The sequence below is a fragment of the Pseudopipra pipra genome, chromosome 11 (assembly GCF_036250125.1).
Source record: "Pseudopipra pipra isolate bDixPip1 chromosome 11, bDixPip1.hap1, whole genome shotgun sequence".
NCBI classification, from domain to species: Eukaryota; Metazoa; Chordata; class Aves; order Passeriformes; family Pipridae; genus Pseudopipra; species Pseudopipra pipra.
The window spans coordinates 11,384,229-11,402,054 of NC_087559.1; the positions used below are offsets into that span (position 1 = coordinate 11,384,229).

The 17,826-nt window shown below is 52.5% G+C and overlaps 1 protein-coding gene across 1 annotated transcript in view; it reads right to left on the reverse strand.

Annotated features, from left to right (window-relative positions):
- Window positions 1-17,826, reverse strand: part of PLXNA1 (plexin A1) — a 101,261-nt gene that overhangs the window by 45,655 nt on the left and 37,780 nt on the right. Inside the window, exons 4-8 of the mRNA XM_064667499.1 lie at window positions 16,986-17,086; window positions 16,404-16,527; window positions 14,145-14,298; window positions 13,348-13,447; window positions 4,178-4,292 (exon numbers count right to left, since the gene is read on the reverse strand). Of these exons, the coding sequence (XP_064523569.1) occupies window positions 4,178-4,292; window positions 13,348-13,447; window positions 14,145-14,298; window positions 16,404-16,527; window positions 16,986-17,086 (594 nt within the window). The remainder of the gene's footprint in view (window positions 1-4,177; window positions 4,293-13,347; window positions 13,448-14,144; window positions 14,299-16,403; window positions 16,528-16,985; window positions 17,087-17,826) is intronic.

Genomic DNA, 17,826 nt, shown 5'->3' on the forward strand with positions numbered 1-17,826 from the left:
TCAGTACGTCTCAGACTTAATGCCCACCGGGCTATGCATTGTCAAGCTATACTCTTGGTCTTCCTCTTTCCCTTACAGCCTCCATCCCCCTTCCTTCACAAGTGGACAGAAAAGCTTGAAGCAGACAGGACCAGCTCAAAGCAATGCCACCCCAACCAGCCCATCTGCAGGGTGCCCAGCAAACAGTGCCTCTGGCCAGGGAATGCTCGTGAGTCCAAGCTGGAGAGAGCAAGGCACCACCCTGCCGGCCCCCTGCACTCCCTGGGGAAGGAGACATTGGGAGGGCAAAGCACTCTACTTGTAATAGCCACAGGCTCCCACCTGCTCCAGGGGAGCTGGTGACTCCAGTGTGCAAAGCACAGGGGAGCAGGAGAGAGCAAAAATAAATGAGCTCAGGCAGCAAAACAGCTCTGCAGCCCTCGTGGGTGACACTTCGGCAACAACAGCCTGATGCAATGCCGCGCTGGCTTTGCCGAGCTGGGCAGAGGTCTCACACCTACAGCAGATACTCCTGGGAGTGTTGGCTTGAAATAACATCAAGAAGGAATAACATGTGCTGAAACAAGCTGCTTTGAAAACAGACACAGGGTGGACACAGCCACCCCGCTGCTCCCGCAAGGCTGCCGATGGCCACAGCACAGCTGCAAGGGCAGCTCTCACCCCAAGGCCACCAGCAGCCACGTGTGACCAAGGCTGCCCAGCTGCCTCCTGCCACCCTGCAGCAAGCCAGGCCAGACCTTGCACAGCACCAGGCTTTATCTCAGCCAGTATGATTAATTAACTTTCAAACGATGCAGAGAAACAAGAACAAAATTGTTTCATTTAGCAAATATTAACAGAAAAAAACAACTAGTTTTACTCTCTGGTTTCCTGTTCTTCACAGGACTGTATTCCCCAAAAGCACAATTTTTAAAGGGAAGAAATTATTCACCCCCAAAACATACTAAACAAAATGAAAGCAGAGAGGAACAGTGATGTCAGCTCCAACCCAGAGATAGCAACGGGTCTGGGACAGTCTGGGGACCCTCGGTGCTGCTCTGCCACCTCTCTGCTCCATGTCATGGCTGCCCCTCTGCAAAGGAGGGCTTCAGTTGCCCCCCCTTTCAAAATCAGCTCAAGACTCATAGCAGGAAGACACCTCATGCCTGTTGCCATTTCCATGGAGTGGCCTCACCGCTGCAAGACAGTTGTTCCCCACCAGCTCCCAGCTCAGAAGTGCTGTTGGAGGGAGTAGCCCCCACCTGCTTGATCCCCCTCCAATGCTGCAGTGGGACCTCTCCAGTGGCACACGCCTTCCCTGCAGTGCATGCACACACTCAGCAAGGATTAGCTCCTGGCTCATTCTCCAACACCCCCACCTAATTTTTCAGTAATTATTGCCGCCAACCCAGCTGGGGTGGTGAGTAAGTGGTGGGTAAGTCCATGCCCCCCCCGCTGGGCTCACCACGACTGTTTGTAGGGCTGGTGCCCAAGGAGCACAGCAGGCACGTGTGTCCCTCTCCCCACGCAGGCAGGTGGGCTCGTTCTGCTGACTCGTGGTTTGAGCTGAATCCCCCCGTGATGTCACATGCTCCACATCTGCCAGCAGAAGTGTCTCATCCAGCAAAAATGCCATCCCGCGCCCAAACAGGAAGCACCTGGTGCTGGTGGGCGCCCACGGTGCCCAGAGGGGTGGGGGCACAGGGACAACTCATTTCCCCTACAAGTCCAACCGCTGACACAACTTGTTCCAGCATTGCCCAGTACTTCCATCCCTTGGGAACACTCTGCATAGCCCACAGAGCTCTGCATCCTGCCAAAAACAGCCCCTCCTAGTCCAGTCCCAGGAGCAGGGAGCTATGAAGGGATGGGATGAGCTTCTCGAAAAGCAAGACCCCAACACACAAAAACTCCCAAACGTTGCACAACTTGGATTTTCTCCATTAAAACCATTTTTCTAGCTGGATAAGAACATGACATGGGTGTCCAGGTTCATCTGGAGAGGTAAGAGCTTTAGAGTCACACTGCAAATGCTGTGGTTTGGGTTTCTCCGGCAGGTCTCAGCTCCAGCTGCAAGGCTGTACCATCAGCAAAGATGAGATGAAGGCAGTCTGGGACTGGGCCTGACCCTGGCTTTGAGGTTCCCTCACAAAGTCCTCAGCCATTCCCACTGGTGGGGGAATGAAGAATAAACACAAGCTGAACCTGCTTAAGTTGAACTGACACACTTGGTTCCTGCAGTCCAGGAGCCTTTCACCCTTCACAGCAGCTCTGCATCAGCAGGGGCTGTCACAGGAGAGCTGCTTTTTGGAATGGGATGCTCCAGTCCATCACTGACCACCATGCACCCCCAGTTGGAAAAAGGGAACAGCAGCCTGTGCTGCTTCATCACCCCTTCCCCAGCACTGCAAGCCCCACAGCAAAGCCAAAGAGGAGGGCAATCTCCAGAGCCCAGGCTTTAAAGCCACCACAGCCAGAGGGCAGGGACATCCTTCCTGCTATCATCATTCCCAGGCACATTTACATGAGTGGTGGCTCCTACCCACAACCCATTCCAGCTGTGCCACCCCTCTAAATCCCCACAAACATCCCTGGCATGTCCAGGACAGAGTGCCATGGGTCACTCTGTGTTTTCCTACAAAACAGCCACTTTCCTACCCAGGAAACCGTGGTGAACCACCCGTGGGAAGTAGCAGAGACGGAGATGAGCTCTGTTGTTACCCTCTGTTCCTCCATCTCCTGACCAGTGCCCACCACACTCCAGCCAACGCAGACAGACCAAATCCTGCTTAAAATAACCCTTCTGCAGAGAGGATGGGGCTGGATGTCTACCATTAACTTGTCCAGTGGTGCCATGGGCTGGCACTGAGCCCCCCACCCACCACACCACCCTGCTGGGGACCGGGATGGCCAGGGATGGGGACGAGATGTCTCACCTCAGCCCGGTCACAGAGCCCACAGCAGCAGCTGGTCTGAGGGTATCTCACCAACCCTGCTGGGAACTGCTGAGGCCACACCAATGTGCAAACAGGCTGAGCCAGGCACTCCAAACCTCAAGCCAGGCACTGCTCCAGGTCCCAGTGTGGCCAAAAGGTCTGCTGGAGGACACCCTGCTCAGGAGTGACACAAGTTCCTGAGCAGCTGGTCCGTGGGAGAGCTGTGAATGTCCCAAAGACAACAGCAATGTGGGTACAGCCAGAGGCTTTTGGGTTTGCCTGGCAGAGAAGGGCAGAGACCAGCAGCCACCTCAATGAGGTGAATGGGCAGATGAGAGTCGCTGTGCTCCAGTGGTCTGGACACCACGTGTTGCGTTTGCAGAAGCAATGCCAGGGCTGCCTGGAAGTGTGACCTCAGAGCAAGCTTCTGGATGCCTGGGATGGGCAGATCCTCACTAGATTTCTTCAGGGCATAAACTAGGAGAAAGCAGCTTTTTCCAATCTTCTCATGCTAGTGAATCCCCCCTCAGGCAGCAGGACCCTTCCCACTGGGCCCACGCACAGGCAATGGAAAACCCAGGTAAGTTCAACCAGAGCCTCCTTCCAGAATAAGGACAGAGGAGAAACTCTCCTTCCCGTAACTCTCCCTTCAGGACCCAAATCAGCATTTACTGTAAAGCCAGCAGTGGCTTGCTAGACCTCCAAACCCAATCCAAGCAGCCAGCGATGCTACCACAGGCTGGGGACACCAGAACGTCCTGCAAGCACACTGCCAGTGACAGGTTTCCCCAGTGGGTGGCATGGATGCTGCGCAGGATGAACCCCCACAAAAGAACATGCTCTTTAGCAAAGTAGTTGAGACGAAGAAGGTGTGAGATGCAGCAAAATGGTTTGTTTTACAGACTTCAACCTTCCCTCTCCAAAAACAAGTCGTTCTGCAATGACAGTTCAAGCTTGCTCCCTTCACAGACATCAAAGGAAAACGCTTTGGCGTCTCTGCCTTTGTTTTTTCTTTCATTCACCCTAAAGTGCTCCCGGCTGCACCCAACTTCCCAAGCTGCCTCTCCTCAGCCACACAGCCTCTCTCTACCAGCACATAGTCCCAGCAGCATTTCCCATTTCCCCCTCACTGCTTCTCAGGCAATTCCCAGCACCCCAAGCAAGGCAGTAGGAATGGTTTCCAAAGTGGTCTGTCCTGTGGCCCTCTAAGGAGCCACGAGAAGACTGGGGCAGGAGAGGGGAGCAGTCTGATGTTGCCTTACCTCAGAGAACTTGACACGTCCCTCCAGGAAAGAGCAGTCGGCAGCGTTGTGAGTGCAGATGTGGCGGTACTTGCACCAGTGGCAGGGGAAGGAGCCGTTCACACAGGACAGGCAGCTGCAGAGAGAGAGAAGTGGGCAGTGTCAGGGCAGCATCGAGGCAGAGTCCACAGGGGCACTTCTTGGGATGCTTCAGCAGGACCCAGTATCTCTGGGTGGAAAGGACCCTCGATCCATGAGGCAAGGGTCGTGCACCAGCAGGTTGGGAAGGGAGGTGCCACTCACTCTGAATCCCCAGGCTTTGCCCACGGTAAGGTGGGGAAACGGCCTTTCTGACACCACAGAGTTTGTGTCCCAGTCGGAGTGACCACACTCCCTCCTCCGCTTGGCAGACTGACCCTGCCCACCCCACTCTCGCAGGGGCCAAGCTCCAGACTTTGGGAGCTTTATTTGGGTTCACTGAAAGGCGATTTTAGCAACAGGCAGCAGAACAAGGGCTCTGCACTGCAGGGGAACAGGGGAGAAAGGGCCAGATTAATGCACGCTCATTGAGAGGAGAATTATAACTAGCGAAAGGTTGGGTCAGATTAACATTTCGGGACTGTAGGGCCTTTCAGCTGCTCACAATAGGTTGTGTGTGACCCCCTCCCTCAGCCCCCTCATCCCCAGCCCTCCACAGCCGCACGCGCGTGTGTCTGTGCGCTCCCACCCCCTCCCTCCAGCCCCAGACGCTTCCGTCTCTCTCCCCAGCCTCCTCTCCAAGCTCTTTGTGCAGGCTCTTGCTCCTTTCTCCCTGTTTCTTCTGGGGGATGCCCTCAGGGACCCAGGGATGCCAGGATGCCCATGCTCTGCTCTACATTCCTCTTACCAAAGAAACCAGCCCAGGGACCCGATGCCTCTCCCCAGCACAGGAGGGGACACAAAGAGTCCCTTCCTTGTGGAACCATTCACAGGAGCAGCAACCCAACATCCCCTCGCTATCCTCCCCAAATGCACACCCTCTCAGTACACAAGGCATCCCTGTTGGCAGGCACAGGGGATCCTGTGGTGGCTTTCGGGGTCCTCACCCCTGTGAGGAGGGAAGGGGTTGAGCTGTCCTGGGGGAGGATTGCAGCCACATCCCACATTTAGTGCACAAATGGGCAGGTCTGCATCAGACATGTCCATGCAGCCCAAGCTGCTCTCCCAAGGAGGAGACAGGAGAGCTGCTGAAGCATAAGCTAAAAGGCAGTAAAAATAATCAGCCTGGCTTTAAAAAAGAAAAAAAAAAAGGAAAGGGAAAAAAGCAGCAGTACTAGTTTTCTCCTTAGAAGGCTGATACCTGCACTCACTGATCCAAGCATCAAAAGGATCAGGCCCAAAGCAATTATATTTAAACAAAGACAGGCTTTTCTCTGAACACAGCTCTGGCAGGAGGCAGGCAGCCCTGCCCAGCCCAATCCTGCTCCTAAATCACAGCTACCTCTCTGCCTCTACCCCTGGGAAATGACAGGAAAACACAGCATCACCCTGTGAGGCAGCAGAAAGACAATCTTCTTGGAGAAGAGATCTTTGGTGGCAGAGCCTGGCACACTGAATCCCTCACCCTCCAGCAGACTTGTCACTTTGGAGGTGTGGGGACAGCACACGAGGGAGCCACAGGGTGAGGGCAGCCCAAAGTGCAAACACACACCCAAGGCTTCACAGGCCCACAGCTTCCAGCTTGCCCTGGGGTTTCACACACCATTACATATACAGCAAGAGCTTCCCAAATCCATGTGCACACACTAAGGAAATATTTAATTAAGCTGCTTGCAAAGGGGGTTGGAAGTCATTTCCATGTTTCGCTCACATTTTCACTTCCAAATGAACAGCCCTTTTAGCTTTACCCACAAATATGCTAATTGAGATGCTCCTTATGCAAATATATGCAATTTTATTTCAGCTGCAGAGATTCAACTTAAAAGCAGAGCCACAGCCCCCTATCTCTGGTTGCTTTGATGGAGGGAGGTGCAGAGAGTGGGGGTGTGGGGAACACAAACAAAGCCAAAGGACAGCTCCTGTCTTCCTGCTAAGGGCTCAAGCACAACCAGTGGACAGGCAAATACAGGATGTGGAGGAGCCGGACAGGGAACACACAGGTTAATCCTCATGGGAGTAGTGCAGCCACAAAGAGGTCATGTATGAGAGAAGCATGGTACTAGCAGTCACAAGCCACATGCTGGGGCGTAACTACCAAGCCTAATTGCCTCCCCCTCCCCCCACAGCAAAAGGAGAGATTTTCCAGTCACCAGCTCTTCTGGGGTCTACAAAAAACATCGTAGTCCCCTTTCCACCACCTCACAAGCCGTCTCAAAGCTGGGTGAAGCTCCCGATGCAGCCCTGCCCCAGGGAGCTCAGCCCCAAGAGCTGCAGTTCCACTTTGCAGTTCTTCAGGACCAAAGCCAAATCTTGGCTAGTTCAGGACTCTTCTCACCTGAGGGTCTCCTTTGCCATTTAACTACTACAGGTCCCAGCTGGCCTTCTGGTCTCTGCTTGCCAAGGGATCTCAGGTTATCCTCCACATACAGCCTGAGATGCATGGTTCCCCCTTCCTACTTCAGCCCACCCAGTTGCTTCTAACTTAACTGAGCCATTCCTAAAGCCCCATCCCCCTAGATGGTTTTCACACTCTCCCTTCTGCCGAGGTTCTCCATCAGCCATAAGGACATCAAATGCCACCGTGAGAGCACTCACCACACATATCTTGATCTCCAGCATCCCTGCTGCATTTAGAGCTTGTCTGGGTCAGCTCCCACCCCCAGCCAAAGACTGGACAAAGTGGTGAGTAAGTCAGCACACAGGTGCCAGTAACACGGTGGAACCCTGTTTCCAGCTTGCCTCATTCCTGCACGGCTATTTGACCACTCCAGCTCCCTGAAAACCCAGGGAAGAGCTGAGGCAGGGACCCCCAGCTGCTGGTCAGGCTGGCAGTGTGGCTGGGGCTGTATCCTCAGTGTGTCCATATCCCCGGTGTGTCCGTGTGCCACTGCTGTCTGTTCCCGGCACAGGAGCAGGTTGCTCGGCAGCGCGATGCCATCTGTGCCGTCTCTCTCCTTCCCACGGTCAGGCACTCTTCCCTCATCACTTCTTGCCTAAGAGGTTTTCATCACTCCTGATAATTAGAGGGAGGCTCTCCTTCATGTGTTGAAGTGCTCCCCTCCTTGAAGCGTGCCAGGAGAGCAAGAAGCCCAGCCAGGAAGAAAACTGATGGAGGGGGTTCAGCACAGACATGGACCCACAGCTTGCTCCCCATCTGCCTCCTCCCCAGCCCAGCCAGGTGCCAGGTGGAGATGAAGCCCAGGTAAGGCAGGGAGAAGGAGGTCAGACCCACCAGCAATGCCCCCCTTGCCTCCTGATGTCCTCATGCAAGAGGAGTGGCACCAGACTCAGAGCAGCATTTCGGGATCACTCTGTGCCAAGTGCCCCATCCCAAAACAAGTCCAGGCTCACTGCTGGGCCTGCAACCTCCCCCTGCCAAAGCAGGCATCCCTGCAGGCATCAGGGCAGCTCTGCCCACCTCTGAGTGCATCAGGGACAAAGCCAGAGCATCACCACGCCTCCATGCTTGCCCACAACTCACTGCACAGCTGGGTCAACACCTCCCAACACTGCTCCCTCCACTTCCCTAACTGATCCCAAACTTGGTTAGGCCTGCTAGGGAAACACCCGACACGGCTGCAGAAAAGCAGAGGTGCAGAGAGAGCAGAATGACAGCAAAGAAGCCTCTCCAGGGCCACAAGCACTGCTACAGGATGAGTCCAGACCCAGAGGTGGCCTCGAGGACCGACTCCTTGCTGGGTGTGCGGGCAGCTCTGCAGAAGCCACCTCTGGCCACCACAGAAAGGTCATAGCTGCCTGTCTCTGTGCCTGACCTGAAGCAAAGCTGTAGTTGATGGGAAGCACGGGGAGCCAGAAGTGCTGGGTCCAGGCTCTTCATTTAGTCTCCTTCCTGCTCTCCCAGCCCCAGGCGTGCCACATGCCCGAAGGAGCCTAGAGCTCTTCATCACACTGAACAGTGAGGGCAGAAAACAAAACCAGCATCCACAGGAGTGAGATAGGCCTGAGCAGCAAACATGACAGGGACAGGAGGTGCAAGCATTGCACACACATACATACACACAGAGATTGAGGCTATTTCCATGGAGCAGCGCATTACTGAAGGAAGAATGGGGAGCAAAGGGCAGGGAGGAGGGACAGGGGCAAGTTGAACGGCACCAAGAGCAGAGCAGGGGAGGTCCATTAAAAAAGGGGAAGTATAAACACCGTGTTGATGAAAACAGCATCTGTGCAGGCACAGCACAGCCGCCTGTGAGCCCCCTGACTGCTGCTCAGACCTCCTCTTGGCAGGAAGATGCTTCCTTAGTGAATACTCAGCTCCGGCATAGCCTGCATCTGGAGCAGCAGCTGTCAGGGCTGAGGGGCTGAACTGCAGTGCTTTGGGCTTCATATCCATCTCTCTGCCCCAGGAAGAGGGGAAATCCTGAAGAGCTGTGGGACCAGACTGTCAGTGTCCCCCCCAGCCCCTACACAGACCTACAGGCAGCTTTCTGACGAATGCCCAGACCCAAAGCCAGGACAGGCATGGGGTGGAAGGTCAGCTCTTGCCTCCTTCCATCTCTGCCCATCTCAATCAATTTCTGTCCTTTTGACACAAGTCCAATGCTATTCCATTGCTGCTGGGTTTTGCCAAAGTCCTTACTCACAGGGTAACAGCTGGACATGCTGACCCACCACAGGATGGGTGGGTCATCCATCATCGTGCTGAAGGATGCAGAATCATGCTCTGGGTTTAAAGGTAATTCCCTTGAAACATCCTCAGCTGCCTCCCCTCACTGAAACACAACATCAGGTTGTACCAGCCCTCCTCATTCACAAGAAACATGACATAAACTAGGTTATCCCAAGCTGTCTCTGGGGCCATCCTACAGATTTTCCACCTGCCCCAGCCCAGGAATACACAGGGATCTGTTACCACCATGCAGCTCAGCCATGCAAACCCAGATACACTCACTCAACTGCTTGCAGCCATCTGTCCATGCCTTTGAAAGGAAAGCATCTGTAAGCATCTGGAAACGAGCAGCACTGGCCCAGCAGAGAAGCAGCCAGGCCGTGTGCGGGCATACAGAAAGGCTGCAGCGAGGAGCCCAGTGGCACGAGGACTGGCATCATTCCACGGGTGCCAGCGGGTGCCTTGGCCACCAGAGCAGCCCAGCCCCACCTTACTGGCACAGCCCCGCTGCTCCCAGCCCTTGGGACACACATTAAAATCCCATTTACTTAATGGAGGCTTATAGGGAAAGCCTGACCTGTGGGATAGAGCCACAGTAGTTCACTTCAGCCTGGAGGAGTTAAAGCCATTTGGCATGTCTGCCCCTGCTCCATTCTTGCAGAAATTCATCACCCCACAGACGATGGGACCCGACTGTCACAGCTCCCACTGCAGCAAGGCACAACCACAAGGCTGGTAGCACCATGACAACCTCCCAGATTGGAGACACCAACACAGGTTTCCAGGATGCTCAGATCCCCTCTCAGCGTCAGACCTGCTGACTTGTGATTTTTCTCCTTTCCTGGTGCCACCACCTGGATTTTTGCTTCCACGTTGCAATGGCTGGACATGCTGGCAGGGAGTCGAGTCTGGTGATGCACTGGGCATGCTGGTGCTTGAAAAAACAGCAGCACTGCAAAACCTGCCCACAAAATTGAAGGAAGCACCAAAGGCTCTCATCTTCTTCCCCATCCAACTCCACTTGCCAGCTCCCTTCCCACAGCCGCACTCTCCAAAAAGCCAAACCACAACAGGATTTATGAAACAGTTTCCAGAGAAGAAATCCAGCAAGGAAACATGGAAATAGTGAGAATAAATACATCTTAGTATTCCCTGGAATTGCTCACTGGCTTTCAGTGAGGATTCCCCGCTCACCCAGCCCACCAGCAAGAGCGGGCACTGCCAGAGGCAGGCAGGGAGCCTGGTGTTACATCTTTATCTTGAAAGGGAACTCATTTCCCCACAAATGCTTTGAAGAGGGAGTTTAACACTGACAAAGACAACCTCAACATCTGCCCGAGCAGGCGCTGGACTGGCTGATTCATTAAGACAATCAAAGGTGCCGAGTGGCCTTTAAATGCCTACTCGTGATCTGTGTCCCATCAGAAACCCCCCCAGGGAATCCATCCTGGTCCCTGCCATGGCATTTTTCATCATGCCCTCCACTGCAGGAACCACAGCCTGTCTCCAGGAGATGCAGGGGAGCCTGCATGAGCAGCCCTGCTCTCCTGCCATGGGCTGGCAGCAACCCTCAGCCACCCACGTCCCCCTTTGCAAGGGCCCCATTTCTCTGCATTGAACTCTTAGTTTCTACTCCCCCATTCAGTTCATCTCCCACAGCTCAGCCAGAAGCATCCCCTGCTTTAGGAGGGGATGCACAAACCTTTAGGAGCAAGATGCCCAAAAGATGCCACTGCCTGGTAACACCCGCCTGAGCCCCACGGGAGCCCTGAGTCTGCTGGGGTGCGATACACAAAGTTGGGATCCCCAGAAGCTTCCAAGGTGACTCTGCTAGAGAGGAATGGAGCCCCAGAGAGGGTACAAGTCTCAGACCAGGGCTCCCAGAGACCCTGCACAAAGTACCCCATGAATCAGTGGTGCCAGTCTGTGAAGGGCACAATCCCACACAGGTGACACTATTTAGCCCTGCTACAGCAGACAGGACAGCTATGGAGCTCTAACTGGAAGGCACCCCCCTCAGCCCAGATCATCACAGCCAAACATACAGGCAGCACAACCCACTCTGGACCCTCCTTAACTGCAGGAGAAGGGATCAGAAGCATTTTCCCTTCTGCAACCCCTCCCTGGACCAGGTGGGTTCAAGGAGTCCTTGGAAATGCATGGGAAGAACAGTTTTGCAAGGTGATGGGAAACGAGAGCCAGGATGCTCACACAGCACCAGGACCAGCCCCACAGCCTGCAAAAGGGCTTCAGCAGCGTGTTTTGCTGATGCCTTTCCAGATGTCTGCTGAAAATAAGAAGGGTCAGACTCTCTCCAGCGCACACGGTGGAGCTGCGTTGGCTTCCCTGGAGCTACCCCAGCTGACATCAGCAAAGAGCTGCCTTATAATCCTCCCATCTCTCCACAACCATCTGAAAAATCTCGCCTAAACATTTCACCCTCAGCTGAGAAATGATTTGACATGCAGAACTCTGGCTTCCAACCTAAGCAAAACTGCCCAAATACAAAAAGAAAACGTAATGCACAGTGATCAGAGATCTCCACAGGAAAGACATTAGCCTCATGGAAAACCATATTGTTCCTAATACAGAATTTATCAGGCTGACGTATAGATTTTCCTCCACAAAATATGAAACCTGGATCTGAAAGGCTATTAACTCCAGAGAGATCCATTAAAGACGCCTGTCTGCAAATGGTATTTAAAAGTATTGCATCATCCCAGGAGGTATTGTCATGCTCTTTGGCTATGATTCGACTGCAGGTCACATAGTTAAAACTACCTCCAAACTAAAACTCTTGACATAAAAAAAAATAATAATAATGTTCACCAGCCTAGAACATGGACTTTTCTATCAGCTCCAACTGGAGCCCATAAATATTAATGCATCCATAATTAGCCTTTTTAAATAATGCATCCAAAATTAAACATCAACGCAGTAATAAATCAGTCAGGGCTCTTTGTTGTAGGTTTGTTTGGGGGGGGGATAGGGTTTTTTCCCCCCTCTGTGTCAGGCACATAAAATAAAATGCCAATTCCCTCTCCACCTCTTCCCATCGGAGTGCTGATTGGACCAAATCTGATGCCATTTGTACTTAAAAGTCATCTTTCTTTCATTTAGAAAAATAAAAGTCATATCTAGTTTTTGATTTGCAAAATAATGACATGCAGCCAGCCTGAGCCAAAGCTGAGCTAATGTTATTGAAACCACAGGACGTGAAGGGAGACAAAGCTCATCTCGGAGTCAAGGTGAGGCAGAAAGTCAAGTTTGCAAACTCTCTCCTCCCTCGCCAGCACAGGGCTCCCAGGAGCAAAGAGCAAAGAGCGGGAGGGCAGGAATCCCTGTGATGCAGGAGCTTTGCAGGGGCCTTCTCTGACACATCCCTCCCAGAGCTCACTCCGGATGCCCAGCCAGGGCGCCTGCATCTCACCTGCTTTTCCCTGATCAAGGTGGAACTCCAAACAGGCTTTGGAGGAGCAAACTCCAGCAGAGTCCCTGAGCCAGACTTAACACTTTGCAAAAAGACTTCCAAAAGGCATTTGCTTATCTATAATTACTGATCAGCTGGAGTGTCACCATCCATGGGAGGTTCCTGGCAGAGTAATGAAATCACTTGCATTCTTGAGCTCCAAATTCTTTGCCCAAACACACCCCAGCATCAACTCCAGTCCCACAGCTCAGTTCAAGCACAGTGTTGGCAATTCCTCACCAGGAGTTGAGGTTTGAGAGTTTAGACACCCTGCTTAGACAGTACATCAATAATCCACACCTCCTCTATTTTATCAAACACATATCTCAAGCTGTCTAAAAACCCTTACAGGAGTAGATTTCACAGCAGCCTGACAAGAAAGAAAATTCACAATTACTTCCAGTCAGGAAATTCTTGGGTAAATGCCCCAGGACATGCAGCATGTTCCATCCCATGTTGCTGTAACTTTCCAGCTCCCTCTCCAGCAAGCCTGGGAAGCAGGTACCGTGGCAGAAAAATACAGGCTTCTCTTTTTGCATTGCCAAGTCCCTCCTATTAACTGTTTCCAGGAATAACAAGACACTTGGCATTTTCAGTCACATGGATTGATTGCTACAGTCTGCAATGCAGTAAACTTCCTTTTTCTTCCAAAATTTTGCCAAACCCAAAGTCCTGCCAAACCCAAAGTCCTGCCAAACCCGAAGTCCTGTTTTGATGTGAGGTTCTGCCCTGATGCTACACATTCCCACACACCCAAACCAGCTGTGGGTACTCTGGTCACCATCCCAGTTTACACAGGTAAAAGGAGGAGGTTTCTCACTGTAAACACCACTGTACTCAACTGCCCTTTCCTATTGCAACATTAGCACCTGGAAAGCTGAGAACTCTCTCCCAGTCTCACACCATCCCAACGATCTGTTCCCAGAGCCCTCCCACAAAGTCCAGGCCACTTACGATTGATGAACGCTGCAGTTGTAGAAAACAAAATCCACGGAGGCAAATTTCTTCCCCGTCTCCTTGGATTTCAGGTAGAGCTTCACCACTCGCTTGTCCCCTTTGAGAGACCCAGGCAGAAAAAGGCATCAGAAAGGATACGCTCCACGGCCCAGCATTCAGCTCAAGGCTTGTGATGTGCTGGAGAGAGCTGGGCATCCCCACTCCATGCAGTTAACTAACAAAATGACCCAAATGTGGCAATAAAAAGAGAGTGTTCACCCACCCCCACTCAGACACCAAACAGGCCAGGAGAGTCCAAGTACAGCTCTGAGCCCCTACAGCTGAACATAACCTGCTGGCATGGAGACTGGTGCCTTGGGTTGTACTGGTGGTACTGAAGGGGGGGGGGTTTAACAGTCCTGGGGTCAGGAGAATTTCCCAGAGCCCATGGCCACCTACAAGCACATCTGCCCAGGAATGGTCCACAGGTGGAAATAGGGCCAGGGTGCCCAGGAGTGGTCAACAAGTAGAATCATAAAATGGTTTGGATTAGAAGGGACCTTAAGAATCACCTAGTTCCAACTCCCCTGCCATAGGCTGTGCCCAAGTAGCTGTGTCCATGGCTTGGAGGAGACCAACGACCAGCCACAAGCAGCACCTACACCCTCCTACACCCTGAGAACCCAACTCGGGTCCAGATCTCAAGACTGGGATTGCTGTCACCAGAGGACTGTGCTCTTCCACATCTGCCTGTGGGGCAACACATGGGACAAGGTTTGTCTCAGGCTTTTTCCCACCCCAGGGCACAAGCTCACCGCGGCCCCTGGTGATGGGGATGACGTCCTTGGCAGAGGGAGAGCTGCAGTAGATCTTCCCATCCTCAATGCGGCTCTCAGATTCAGTGAAGTCTTCAAAGGAACAGTTGACTCCTGCCGAGAGGTCTGGGACGTTCCAGGCCTGCAGGACCAGCTGGGGAGGAGTGGCAAGAGCATCAACACAGAAAATTTGCAAAAAAACTCCTCTTTGTGTAAGTCCAGCAAACAGAAAAGACATGGGGTGCAATCCCTACTCTGCCACCACACGTGGCGGGGAGACCTGCTCTGGGCTTTTGCAAGACAGCCCCATCCATGTATCTCCCTGCTCAAGAAAGGAGCATGGATTTAAATGGGTTAAGAGATGGAATGACTCACAGCCTCCATCCTCGGCCCTTGCCATACCACAAGCCATTACACCTCACCTCTCTACAGAAACCAAGAGCAGTGTCAAGGCTGAAGTGTGTTTCACAGAAAGGCACCCACTCTGGGAGAGTCGAGGAGGGGAGGAATCCACCTCTTCCTTCACAAAGTCATCCCCAGGGTCAGCAGTTCTCACTTTACAAAACGCTTGCCTTATTTCTAATTTGAATTTTTCACAGCTTCCAGCCATTACTTCTTGTTATGCTTTTCCTTGATAGATTAAAAAGCCCTTTAGTCCCTGATATTTGCTCCTTGTAAAGGCACTTATACTCTGTAATCAAGTCACCTCTTAATCTTCTTTTTGATAAGCTAAGCAGATTGAGCTCTGGAAGTCTCTCACTGCAAGGCATTTTCTCCAGCCTTCAACTCATTTACATGATGTTTACGGGAGGTTTTCAGTCTCTCCCGTTGAAAGCTGGACTCCAGCCCAAGCACAGCATCCCTATGTCAACCACCCCAGCAGGGAGATAACTACCTGAGGGGTGAAAACACTGCCCAGCTCCCAGCTCTACCCAAGGAGCACCGAGCCGCACAGCAAGGGCTCAGCCCCAGCACCGCTTTCCAGAACATCTGGAAAGGGCTCAGCCCCAGCACCACTTTCCAGGACATCTTCAGCCATGTTTAACTTTAGACTTGGCAATATCAAACCCCAGCTTCTCTGCTAAACCAGTCACACTCAAACCCAGCCGCTCTGAAGGAACTCTCACTCGTTCCACCCTCCAGTGCCATCATTCCAGAAGGTCCCATCTGCAGCTATATCGCATTTATCTCCACATTACCAAAGAACATTTACCCCTGCAGAAGTGATTTCCAAACTGTTTCCATCCAGTGACAATTCCCCTCTGATGAGGAGTTTTTGAGATCTGTCACGGAGCCAGTTCTTAATCCACTTAACACGTGCTTTATCAATATTGTATAATGCTAATTTTTAATCAGAACGTTGTGTTGTACTGAGTCAAATGCCTTGTAGGAGCCTAAAGACATGACATCCCTGCAGTCCCTCTTCTAATTCAAGTCATAAATTCATCAAAGAGCAAAATGTGGTTTGTCAGACATAAAACCACATTGACTGGCATAAATTATATTCCCATCCTTAAATCTTTTTCAGGTGTATCCTGAACCTGCTCTTTCTTTAGTTTTTCTAAATCTAAAGTCCAACTAAACAGTCTCTGACCATTTCGCCCTTTCTGCATCTAAGAAAAAAAATAAGCACCTTTTATGTTTCTGGGGCTTTTCTCAATATTCAATTATTTATTACAAAGTCATATTATTAAAAATATCCACAGGCCATAGAACTCCTTGGCCAACTTTTTTAGGATTCCTGAGTGCCGGATACCCAGACCTGGCAGTTTATTGCTAGTATATGCTGTTTCTTGTTCTCTTCATGGTGCTAATGGCCTGGAAAATACTTCAGCTAAGTCCATCAACCTTTCTGTCTGCACAGAGAAAGAGCAGCAAGTTGTGCATCAAAGCCTCATCCCAAAATATCTACCTCAGGCGAGGGTCAGAGACAGGTTATTGAACTAGACAGATCGCTGGCCATGAATGGCATTTCTGATGGTTGTGCTTGTATTATGCAGAAATATTTATTGCTCAGTTGTGTCTTTTCTGAATAATCATCAACTGGTTTATTATCTCTATCAATACAGAGCCAATGGCCAGCCCTCATCAATGCCCTGCACTTCGCTATGTTTTATCTGTCTCAGACCTCTCTTCCCCTTTCTCCCCACTTGTCACATAGTCATTAGTTACTTTTAATTGTCGTCTCCCCAGCCGCTGCCTCCAGAGGGCCAGGAGGTGTCTGGTGGGGGGAATCTGAGGGGAGCAGAGGTGTCTTACCGGGACCTCTGACATGGTGACCGAGATGTTCTTGGGCTGCACGGTGAGCTGGACGCACTGCCGCAGGTCGGAGGCGAAGCGCTGGGGCTCGTCCGCCCGCTCGCACCGGTCCTTGCGTGAGCATCTGCAGGGGGGTGAAAGCACAACGGTGAGGAGCAGAATCCCCCAGGGGGTCCTGCATGGCTTTGGGCTGACACCACAGCACACAGACTGTTCGACACAGAGGTGATGTCCAGGTAGGGATCTTGGGTGCCCGAGGCCCATACTGGAGCTCTGCTCTCCCATGGGACTTCTGGGGGTGTTTTATATTCAGTTTTTCTTACTGGCACAAGGATGCCGAACCCAGGAGCCCATAGGCAGGATTAGTAGGCCCTGTCAGCAGCTTCACCATGCATGGATGCTCATAAGCACACCTGGGCACTGTGGGAGGGGATGACAGGCCCCTTGGACCACTCCACCCCTCCACATTTTAGGGACAAAGCTTGGGAGGGATGTCCCCAAAGAGACCATCAGTGGGGACAGACACATTTTACCAACTGCAGGTTGCTGGCATGGCCCCAGGGACAATCCTGTGGTACTTACATGTTGTGGAGGACGCACCAGCCACAGTGGGGGTCCCGGGAGCCCAGGCACAGCTCGCAGCTCTCATACTGCTCACAGCTCTCCACCGGCACACGCGTCACCTGCAGGGGACAGGCACAGAGTGAAGGGGGACAGGCTGAGTGTTTCTCTGCTGTGCCCACACCTTGATACCATAGACAGACCCAGCACAGACTCACCCTGGCCCATTAGCAGGAGGCAGGAGCAGCGAGCAGGCTGAGCCCCTCACCATCGCCCCCTCCTCTCCCAGGCCCAGGCAGCACATTTGTAGGCAACACATCCACCCCAGAGACGCTTTTACCCCAACCAAGCTCCTTTCATCGTTGCATCTTTGCAGGGTTTGGGAGTGGGCTGTGCAGGCTCAGCCCCACACCGGTTCCCAGTGCCGGCCGGGCACCCCACAGCTGCTGCAGCCCTGCTCCGAAAGGGTTACCAGTTCTTTATTAATTGCTCCTCCAGATTTGATTAAAATCCCCTCATTCTCCAAGCCCTTCGAGCTCTGTTACAACTGTTCATTTAATTACTTTCCACCAGCACTCTGATAACACCAAGCGTAGTAGGGAAGAGTGTGGGCTTTATTAAGGAGAGGGGAGGAGAAGAGGGGTGACAGGGAGGGGGTGCAGGGAGCTGCCTGTTCGCAGCAGGGAGCTGCTGCGAGGAGCCGGCAGCACCGAGCAGCTGCCCGTGCTCACCACACTTGTGCCTCAGTTTCCCCACTGCTCCCACGGGGCAGGACTCACTCATTAATTAAAATTTGCAAACTTCTCTCCTGAAGGCTAAACCTGGGGTGTTCCCCCTCCTCACAGCCCAGCAGGACACAGGC